The 11,348-nt window shown below is 47.7% G+C and overlaps 1 protein-coding gene across 1 annotated transcript; it reads right to left on the bottom strand.

Annotated features, from left to right (window-relative positions):
• Positions 1-720: 720 nt before the first annotated feature.
• On the bottom strand, positions 721-10,614 carry tgfbi (transforming growth factor, beta-induced). The gene is made up of 17 exons (XM_088292714.1): positions 10,388-10,614; positions 9,940-10,038; positions 7,079-7,143; positions 6,660-6,817; positions 6,402-6,566; positions 6,181-6,327; positions 5,962-6,103; positions 5,680-5,892; positions 4,904-5,041; positions 4,700-4,836; positions 4,446-4,582; positions 4,249-4,379; positions 3,917-4,041; positions 3,462-3,564; positions 3,326-3,393; positions 1,743-1,770; positions 721-1,668 (listed from the first exon to the last, which is right to left on the bottom strand). Exons 1-17 carry the CDS (start codon positions 10,501-10,503, stop codon positions 1,607-1,609), a joined length of 2,034 nt encoding a protein of 677 aa, XP_088148840.1. The 5' UTR covers positions 10,504-10,614; the 3' UTR covers positions 721-1,606.
• Positions 10,615-11,348: the final 734 nt, after the last annotated feature.

The following is an 11,348-nucleotide window of genomic DNA, read 5'->3' as shown; positions in this document are numbered from 1 at the left end:
GAAGTTAAATGAATACATTTTGGGTAATGTACTGTGCTAAAAAAAAAAAAAATGTTTATTCAACCCTCATCCAAAATGTTTTGGTTCGCTTCTCTAGTATGCAGAATATAATCCACCCATACAAAATGCGATATGTACCCGAGAATCATGAAACCACACTACCCACAATGCTTCTGTTTTGCGTCACGTACGACCTGGATTACCCCCAATGCGCATTGTGCGTGTGCAGTTTTTTTTTTTTGCAGCAGCAGACATATAAGAGCAGCTCTGGTTAACATGACGTTGCAAATCGATACTTTTATTTTTTCCATTGATGCATATTTTAAGCAGTTTAAATCGATATATCGATTTTCATTGAATGTTGAAATTCAAACGTTAAATTACTCAAAGCAATGCACGAATGTTTTTCTGTACGCACTTTTTACGCATATTTGGCTTTTGACGACATATGTCGGATGCGTACAGATGAGCGTTCATACTGCAGATACAGATCCTTTTTTTATATCCACATACAAAAGAGGCCCAGTTCGGAATTGTACTCTTCACACTGTATTAAAAATTCAGATACGTGTCACATATGGGGGGGGAAAAAAAGTGCAGTGTGAACACGCCGACGACAAACATTTCTGTTGATTAGCTTTAATCATTCGGATGTGTGTGTGTGTGTGTGTGTGTGTGTGTTGGATGGATTGCAAGTGTTCTGAATAACGAGCAATGTCATTGATTCTTGATCATCTTTAATCACTTTGATGTATGGTGCATGCATGCGTGTTTGATGGCTTCCAAGTGTCCTTACGACAAGCGGCATGAGTGATTATTGATCAGCTTTAATTGTGTGCGTTGACTTCCAAAAGTTTCCCACAGAACTTTAATCTCTTCATGTCGCCGGTATCCGTTTCTTGAATTTTCCTGGAAGAGGTGACTGACGTTTTATATTGTCACAATAATTGCACTTTTGTCACTGTTTTCAAAGTGAAATCATTTTTTGTTTTTTTTTTCCTTCTTCCAAAATAAAAACATGGGATCATTGTGACACATTTTACAAAACAGAAGATGAAATGTTTGTGTCCATCTTTCACACTTCTTGTCAACTCACACATACGCGCACGCACACACACACACACTCCACGTTGGAGCGTTATTCTACAAAAGAACTTTGGTCAACTTCCTGACCACGTTTGTTAAAACAACATCAACATCCTCATCATCAACAGTGTCTTGAAGGGATTGGAAAAGCAGTCCAACCAATTTCCCAGAATGCTTTTTGGCAACATTTGCATGGATAAAGTCCAAAAGAGGAGGAAGTTTAATTGTGTTGACGCATCTCGGTGATGATTAGGTTTTGTTAATGAATGAGATAGCAAAAGAGCAAGCGATAGCGAGTTAGGGATAATAATAACGCTAGTTAGCAACATTGCTAAAAAGCAAAAAAAAAAAAAAAAAGCTTCCTCCAATTTGGATTGGTTTCTAAAATTTGGTTTGAAGTCAACTCAAGCGGATTGAGTTTTGAGGGTTTAAAAGTACTTTGTTTTATGTCATTGTCAAAAAAAAACAAAAAAAAACTGACATGACAGACTTGTAAAAGTTTCACGAAAAAATTGTGACATCACTGAGCGGCGTTCATTGTCCGGCTGGAGCGACTTTGGATGACCTTTCGGAAAAGGTCATCTGCAAATAGAAGAGGAGAGAAGTGAGTGTGTCATCCAATGTATCACGCGATCCACTTAGAAAGAAAACCTTACCATTCCTGAAGCTGCCGGACTCCGAGCGCTGGAAAAAAGACAAAAAACATCATCGACCGAGTTCATGGACACCATCGTCAGCCTCAACACAACCAAGAATATAGTCAGCTAAACATCAGCGCATCGGGCCTGCCAGAGTGACGGCGGAAACAACGCGGCAGCACGACCTTGACGCCAATCACTATGTTAAGACAAGTAATATCCGTCGGTACCATCTTCCAAAAAAAAAAAAAAAAAGGCCGCGGTGGAAGGCGGGTTTTCCAGACACACTTTCTTAATGGGTGTGGCTTGCCAGGCTACTGATTCGCGAAATAACAAAAAAAAAATCAAAATCATGCTGTTCTATGCTGTTTTTTTTAGCAAAGCAATCAGCGATCAATTTCCACAGACGATGGATGACATGTCTGACAAATGAGCGAACACCGCCCAACTCACCAACTGCCCAATGTCAGTTTGGTATTGTGACGAATCGTGTTGTCTGTTCTTGTGTTGACATTTGTGATTCGCTGAGTTGTGTCGTTTCCGATTTTTTTGACTGCATCACGCGACTCACTGGACGAGAGGTGTGTGTGTGTGCGCGCGCGCGCGCGCGAGAGAGAGAGCGAGCAAGTGATCCGTTGTGCTGATGACGTAGCGAGTTGCCCGGAGTTGTGGTCGGTTACATCCAAGAGTGCCGTTTGGTAAGGATAAAAATGAGAATTTAATGGAGGTCTGACGTGTGTCTTTTAAAGACGCTACAGTATGTTTAGACGCATGTCCAGCTCCGGTTGTCAATGGCTGCTGCCCTGCCTGTTGTAGAAATGTCGCTAATGAACCACACCTGATTCAAATGATCAGCTCATCAGGAAGTTGTGAAGAAACCTGAAGACGATCCTGATAATTTGAATCAAGAGTGTTACAGGAGGGACACATCTAATGCTACGTTCACACCAGTTACGTTTGAGCGTTCCGCTCCGATTAATTCGCTGGCGTTTCACCGCGGAGGTGTTCACCACGCAGCTGCTCGTTTGTGCTCGTGGGGGCGGGGCTTCGATTTGTGACGTTGATAGCGTTTCCGGTAGCAAACAAAAAAAAATGTTTCGACATCGCATTTAAGTGGCCGACACTGTCCTAAAAGCTATTGCCGTCTTGGTAAAGTTCTACATCTGTGTAAAAAAAAAAAAAAAGCTCCTTGCTTCCCTCCAAGCTTGGTCACGTTTCTTTTCTTTTTTTTTGTCTCTGTAGTGCTAGTGGCCGTGTTGTAAAGCTCTGGATGTCTACAGACGACAACAATAATTGGCTGATTGTCTCCCGCAATGTGACAGGTGAAGAAAGTTAAATTTCCCTTTCACCGCGCAGAAAGTGTGAATTTTTAGTGCTTCGCTCTGCGTCCCATCGCTCGAAATGCGTCATTCGCGTCGCCCTGCACGCAACCGCGCCCGCTCGTGCAAACCCCATTGACTTCAATTTAATCTTGCCGCCGCAAATCCTCACAACGGATTTGGTGTGAACCAAACATAAAACGTGCAGGAGGCAGCCCTTAAAGTCAGCGTTTGGACAACCTTAGGCTTGGTCATGTGACTTGTGATGTCACTGATTCTCACCGTGGAGGTAGACGAAGACCTGAGAGAAGCCAGCGGCCCGTCAGCTTGCTCTCGCTCGACCTTGGGAGCTGCGGGCAAACAAATTTCGTCTTTACCAGCTGCTCTAGACGAGCATCTCAGGTCATGTCGGACTCACGCAGCGGTTTGATGATGCTGTTAACACCATGCACTACGCCGTTAGTGGCCATCAGGTCGCCGTGGGCCACCGGGACTCGGTTCACGTAGACGGTGTAGTTCCTCTGCGGGCGACAGGTGCCGTTAACGCAGCGCTTCTCAATTATTTTCTGTTACGCCCCCCCCCCCCCAGCAAGAAGAAAAAAAATTCCCACCCCCATTTCACCACCCACTCTCCGCCACAACTGTAAATAATAGCATTTTATTTGGAAAACAAACCTACACTGTAGAGTTAATACTCGCAAAAGGCAAGGCGAGCGCCACTGCCAACTACTGGAGTGGATGTGCAATTACACTTTATTGTTCCCCAGGTTCACACGCGCCTCCCTCAGCATCGCATCGCGCCCCACCAGGGGGGCCCGCCCCACTATTTGAGAAGCACTGCGTTAACGGAACGATGAGGCGTAAAGCACTGACCACGCCCAGTTCCAACTTGTCGCCCAGTAGGGGCTTGATCCTGGTGTGAGAGCCCACGCCGCCCCTGACCACCATTCCCTCGCCCAAGTGGTATTTGAGCAAGGCCGTCAGCTGCTGGCGGTTTCCTGGAAGAAAACAAAAGCAGCAGTTGACAATTATTTCCACATGGACAGCTTCACGTAAATATTTGTCTCGTCGGAAGCGGCAGAGTGCAACTGTTTGCCGTTTAAATCAGCGAGTAGTCTCAACACGTCGCCAAAGAAGCAGAAGAAAGGCCAACAGATGCCTAAAAGTCCACACAGGCTCCACTTTCTGACAAAAGCGTCACTCACGCATCAGCTTGTTGAGTTCCGGCTGCGTCATGGCGTTGAAAGCGGCGTCGGTGGGAGCGAAGAAGGTCAGCGCGCCCGGCTGGTTGAGCAGCTCCGTCATCCCGGCCAACTGGATGGCGCCGACCAGAACGCTGAAAGGCCGCACAGGTGGCGTGCCGTCACGCTCGAGAGCCAAATCGCGGCAGCGCTCGACTCACCTGAAGCGGTCGTCCGCCTTCAAGACGTCCATGACCGTTCCCGTGGGCGGCGTGAGCACGTTGTCGACGGTGAACATGGTGCCGTAGCGTCCCGTCTTATCGTGGGCGGCCAGGCAAGCGTTCTCCACACACAAGTTCTACGCCAGCGGCATAAGTCGGTTAAGCACATTAGAAAAACTACGCGTGGACAGGAAGTGAGACGTGCGGATGAAAAAGGAAGCGGGCGTGTGGCAATCAAGAGTGAGATGGGTTACGTTTCTGTAGACAAAAACTCGGAGTTTGACGCCGGACAGCGTCTCCAGCTCCTGATTGTGATACAAGGACTTGGACGACAGCTGTTCCTTGACGATGTGATTGCTCATCACCTTCCGCATGTCACTGCTCACGCTTCCTGTGGAGGGCACGCATGCACGTGACGAGCGGGGCCGTCAATGGTCGTCGGCGCTGACGTTCCTCACCTCTGAAGGCGTCGTCCAGCGGGGCCAGCATGGTCAGAGGTTCAGAGCCCTTCAGGTGGGGGCTAAGACCCGCCTCCACAAACATTCTGGTCGCCGTCGCCACGTTGGAGCTTTCGGCCAGCTCCAGCAGAGTTTTGGCTACATAACACTTTTTTTTTTAATGTCGTAAATATCTGCTTTTGACTCCTTGCTTAAAAAGTCTTTTAGATTTTTTTTCTCGCTGTTTTAGCTTCTTTTGGACAAGAAGTCCTCAATTTACAAACGAGTTCCGTTCCCACGCTGGCGATCTTACTCGAATTTCCGTGTAAATCGTAATGAACGCTTTAGTACTCCCTAAATTTCTAAATAATCCAAATACGTGATATTAATCAAATAAAATTAATTAAAATAAAAAAATCAGTTACTGTTTTTAACACTGATGAGAACTGCGGCCATCATGTGAAAAAGATTTTTGTGTAATCGTTTACATTGCATTATAAATCTGGTGTGCGAAAATGTTGCGTTCCAAAAGTGATCCGCATGCACAGGATACGAATGTACAAAAGTGAATCTGGTCCAGCGTGTCGAAGCATTTTCTACAGCGAAGCGATTCGATAGGATGAAAAATGAGAGGATTTTGGGATAGTGATGAGGCGAAGCTTATTAATGTAAAATATAAAGTTACTCAACCTGTTACTCAAAACGTGGCACGGCCGTCGTAATGTCTAAACGTCAATCGAGTACGTCGTAACTCGATTTTTTTTTTTTCAATTTTCAATGTTCGGAGTGTAGCGTACCCGAATCTGGGATGAGCAATTCGTTGATGTAGTGGATGACGCCGTTGGTGCCCAGCTGGTCCTTCTTGACCACCACGGCCTTCCCGTTGACGGTCAGCTGGTCTCCGTCGCATCCCACTTCCAGAACCGTGCCCTGCAGCGTCTCCATCGGCATTCCCGACACGATGGACTCCGCGCAGCGCATGTTCTTCAGGATGTGGTAGTTGAGCAGGTCTGAAAAGAAGAACGTGAGCGAGCTAACCGGCAGAAAAAGCCGAAAGCCTTCCAAAAACGTCGCTTCACCTCGAAGAGACACGGGATCTCCCAGAATTCTGTTCAGGGTCTCTTGCTGGATCTTCTCGAAGGCCTCATTGGTCGGCGCGAAGATGGTGTACTGACCCTCGCTCTCCAAAACGCTGGTCAGACCGGCGGCGGCGATGGCCGTCTGAAAGGCCGAACAGGAAGCGGTCCGCTCTCGTCAGCGTTCCGAGCGATCGAATCATCACGCGAGTCGCCACTCACACGCAGCGTCTCCAGGTCGTCGTCCACGTCGATGAGCATGTGCACGTTGTTGGAAATGGCCGTGATGACGCGGTCCACCACGTGCACGATACCGTTGGTGGCGTGTTGGTCCGGTTTGATCAGACGTGCGCAGTTCACCGTCATGATCTGGACGCAAAAAGCAAGTTTGTGTGGGTGTGTTTGCGTCCGCGCTTTGGTGTGTGCGCGCGCGCGCGAGTTACCCCGTTGGAGTAGTGGTGCACGTGCACGTGGAAGTCCTGGTACATGGAGGAGAAGGAGGCGCCGTGCTTGAGCTCTTCTGACGTCAAGCGGCGGTTGATCATGTGATAATGGAGAGCGTTGAGCAGCTCGATGTTCACGTTGCTCACCAGCGCGTCCAAGATCTCCTGCGCACGCGCGCGCACACACACACAAACACACCACCATTTTAGGCCAAACCGTGTCCCGTAGTTTGAAAGAACGGAAGTTTTCCGACGGACCGTGGGCAGCGCGGCCCAGGCCTCGTTGCTGGGAGCGAAGAAGGTGAAGCTTCCGGGACCTTCGATCTCCTCCCTGAGTTGGGCTCTGTCGGCGTACATCTTGGTGGTGGATGCGCCCACCGCCCCCACGGTGTTGTAGATGTTGACCAGAGGGAGAGCTGCACACACAACAATCCTGCCGTCAATGGCCTCCTCCTCGAGGCAGATGGAGCAGAACACCAGCGCGGCGATGAGGCTCCACCCCGTGAAGGTGATCGACAACAAAGGATGAAAACTAATGCAAAGTTGCTTCTCGCAATGCGACACACACTAAACTCGCATTTTTGCTAGGAGGCTGAAAAGTTGGAGTAAAGACTGTATCAAATTGGCGGAGGTCACAGGTGACGGACTGCATTTGTGCTAGAGGTCAAAGGTCATACCTGCAGGGCAGCCCCTTTCTCCGGGAATCTTCTCGTAACCTGGACAGCACTCGTAAGTCACCACCCTGTGCCGGGCCACACATCAAAGACACGGCGTCAAGAGAAATTGCATCAGTGACATCACGTCAGTAACACCGCATCAACGACATCAAGTAATGACATCATATCCTAGACATACCATCAAAGACGTCGCATCGTCGACATCACATCGTCTGCATCCCGTCACTGACATTGCATCAACGATTTCACGCCAATGACTTCACATCATCGACATATCAGTGACATCTCATCAACGACACCACATCGGGGACATTGCATCATCGGAATCGCGTCAATGACATCGCATCAAGGACACCGCACGACATTGCATCATCGACACTGCGTCACTGACATTGCATCATCAACATTGCATCAACGACACCGCGTGACACCGCATCACCAACATCGCGTCATCAATATCGCATCATCGCATCAACGACATTGTATCAACCATACCGCGTGAACGACACAGTGTGACATCACATCAACGACACCGCTTTAACGTCACATCGACGACACAGTATGAACAACATCGCATCATCAACATCGCGTCAACATTACGTCAATGACGTATCAACGACACCGCATCACTGACATTGCCTCAATGACACCATATCAACGACATCGCGTCATCAATATCGCATCAACGACACCGCTTCAACGTCACAACATCAACGACACCGTATCAACAACACGACATCAACAACACAACATCAACGACACGACATCAACAACATCGCATCATCAACATGGCGTCAACATTACGTCAATGACATTGCATCAATGACACCATATCAACGACGCCGTGTAACATCACATCATCCAAATCACGTCAGTGACATGGCATCAAAGACGTGACGTCCTCGCCATCAGAACAAACCTCTACTTGCTGTCCTTCAGATTGGGCCGTTGGCATAAAACAAAAAGTTCAGGTGGGAACACTTCCCTCCATAAAAACAAACTTTTTCCACACGACCACATCATCGAGCTCCGCAGACACGGAAATTCTTGCCTGCTCGTAAAAGTTGTTAGTGAATGTTTTTAACTAGGTGTTTTCACCCCCCCCTCCAAATTGTTAGTAAATGGGACTTGAGTTTTTGTGCATTCCCACTGATTTTGTGCACGTTTGTGTGCGCGTGCGCGTCCGTAATAGAAAGACGACGCAAGCGCTCTGCAGGGGAAGTGGATGAGTGCAAAGATCCGATCCAGCTGCCAGAGTTGACAATTGGCTTGAAAGCTTGGCTCTTGAATTCCTGTTGAGATTTCCGTAATAAATGGGCCTCGTAAAGCTCTTTTCCTTGGAGAGATGTCTGCAGCCAAGTGTCCGCAGGGCATCGAGCAGGAAAAAAAAAAAAAAAAAAACATCCTGTCTGGGAAGGCCAAGAAAACAAAGAAAAGGAAAATCTTGAGGATCTGAGATTTGAGAAGACACCTTTGCCGTCTCCACTTCCAACTCAAGCAAGTGAAGCCTGGTTGAAGTTTGCGGAGGTTTTCAGGTTTGACCTGGAAAACGGTCATCTGGGTTTTCCTCGCGGAACATTCCAGCACTTCCGCACAGGAAGTCCGATTTACAAATCTGCCACAATTGAAAACGTTCATGCAAAGACGCAAGAAAACAAAATAAACACTCCACGTCAATTTCTACAAAGTGGACTTCCTCCTCAACGCTGGCGATGTGCGTGCGTGCGTGCGCGATGACAGACATGTTCTGACAGGTTTGCATGCAAACAAAGACGCGAGCGAGCAGGAGAGGGACAAGCCCTGCTTGGCTCGGCTCTCGCTTGACCTCATCGACAAAACACTCAGCGAGTCAAACGACTTTTCCAAACGAGCCACTCGGGGAAAAAAAACAAGAATGACGAAACAGGAGGTGACCACCAGGGGGGCGTCATGAGCGCAAGGAGAGCCAGCAGCGCTAATTTTTTTTTGGGCTTTAGCCTTGTAGCCAGACGTAGACGCGTACTCGTAGACGTAAACGAGGACGATGCCTCATCTGGCAGGTTGGCCTGATGCTGCGACGGTCCGCCATGTTGAATGTGGCACACATGTCCCATCAACTCAAACCGAGAAAGGAACTGAACTCGTTCTTGTGATGTTCAGGCACGACACCAGGATTTTTTTTCTCTCATTTCATTACGAGAGTCCCATTTTTTTTTTCCCAATGAAAGCAGCACGAGCGTGTTTGAATTAAAGATTGTTTTCTTGTAACTGCACATATACAACCGGTTTAGATCTTGATCTTTATTAACTGCAGTGGGTTTTCATTCTTAGAAAAAGTTAGAGAGCGACTAATTTAGAGGAATTTCGCTGTTCAAAAAGTATCTTGTCTTTCGAGTGTTGTTTTTTTTTCGTCATGGTTCGTTCAAACAGTCGCAAAGATGTCTGCCAACGATTTTGACGGACATTTTTTTTCATTGCAATAAAATTTTGTTCAAAAGTTCAGAGCAACAAAAAAAAAAATATTTTTGCAAATGTCTGGCGTTTTTGTGACATTGGACCAATCCTGACGAAAAATGAACATTCAAGATGTGCGCAAACACTCGTACAGTGAAATACGGCTTTAGGAATAAAAGATCTGCTTCATTTTCTATGAACACTTGGGCCTAGTATGCTTCTCTTTTCAAATGTTGGTCATCGAGGTGGTACTTGGCGTGCTCGATACTTGTGGGGTTTGGTTATTTCCCAACTCGCTGTGCTTCCGTCACGCTTTTTTTGCCTGCCCGCTTTTCTCATCATTACTTTAGTAAATAAAAACTGTTGTTGCCATTTGACAGCGCAGCATGATCCCTCCCACCTTCCCCCCGGGGGGCGTGGCCACTCACGTGGGCTGGTTGCAGATCTTGCGATGGTACCACTGCTTGCAGTTCGCGAAATATTTCTTGACGCTGCCTCGCGGTTGCTGCATGGCGCACACGTTCGGCCTGCAGGGGGCGACACACAAAACAGCATTTCATGTCATTTGGGGAGCGCACCTCGGAGGAAACACACACGTGGACGATATGCGGACTGCGATGCATTCAAGTCGTCACTATTTCAATAATATTCGACCTTCGATCCATTTTTGCCTCGTTGATTAACATTCAGTAGCTTTTGCTTTCTTGGCCCACATTTTCACTTTCATTTCGAGACATCGCAAAGCGCCGCTTCCTCGTGAGCATCATTCGAGTGTTTCAGGGGAAAGAATAAATCGTGTTAGTCAGGGAAGAGCGTGAGCGGTTAGTTTGCAAGTATAGTTGGTGGTAGCTGAGGCGAGAAGTGTTCAGTGTTCACCCTTGCTGGCGTCCGCGGACGCGGCTGTGCTGCAGGACGGCCTGGTAAGGCGAGCGGGCGACGCTCGAACTCCACGAGAACAAAAAGAACAAGGCGAGCGGCCAACGCGACTTCATCCTGGCGCAAATTCTCCCCTCTTCCCTTTTCAGGCTTTCTTTGCTCGCTGCTTTCTTTCTTGCTCTTGCACGGCTGCCGCTGCTGCTCTGCTTACTTTTATGCCAGGCGAGTTTGGGGGCGGGGGGGGGCTCAGGGGGTCTGCAGCTCACTGGGCGGAGACTTCGACTATGAAAAGAGCGTCCTTTATTCGTTTGTTTCGTTCATCATCTTGTATGTGTTTTGCGGGTTCATTTGAATTGGTCAAGGAGGGGTGGTCACGTAGTGATGACGTCATCTAATTATAGGACAGTAACTGATCACACGCACGCAAACCGTCGGCTGTATGTATGGCTCGAGTGCGCATTTTGTGTTCACTGAAATGTGTTGGTGACGTCACGTGACGAAGGCAACATGTGGTGAAATGATGGAGGAGCTTTCAGGAGTTTCCTGGCGCGAGTCGAGTCCCACTTTTTACTTTTCCAGCAGCCGCTTGCTTGAAGGCCACAAGGCGCAAAGTCAACAAGTCTCCCGCTGACCCCCATCTTGAGCCTTTCAACACACGTCCTGTGCTCAGGCTGAAAGCGGATCTGAAAAAAAAAAAAAAATCTGAATTTCACCACAGGGGCAATTTTTCCCTGTAATACTCACACAAGCTAGGAGACGGTCAAAATCAGGGGTGGGCAAACTACAGCCCGGGGGCCACATGCGGCCCGTAAAAAGTTTTAATCCGGCCCGGCAAACTTGAAAAAAATTTAATGAATAAACCTTGTTTATGTTTTATTTTCTAAATACTTTGGTGTGTCAAACACAGAGATTTTATTGTAATTTTTTTTTTTTTTTACGGATCAGAAAATTGGTCCGATTG

This window comes from Idiotropiscis lumnitzeri, chromosome 4 (genome assembly GCF_059441095.1).
Source record: "Idiotropiscis lumnitzeri isolate Australia: NSW breed Sydney's pygmy pipehorse chromosome 4, RoL_Ilum_1.0, whole genome shotgun sequence".
NCBI classification, from domain to species: Eukaryota; Metazoa; Chordata; class Actinopteri; order Syngnathiformes; family Syngnathidae; genus Idiotropiscis; species Idiotropiscis lumnitzeri.
The sequence above is the reverse complement of the archived record's forward strand: the minus strand, read 5'-3'. Positions and strand labels throughout refer to the sequence as shown.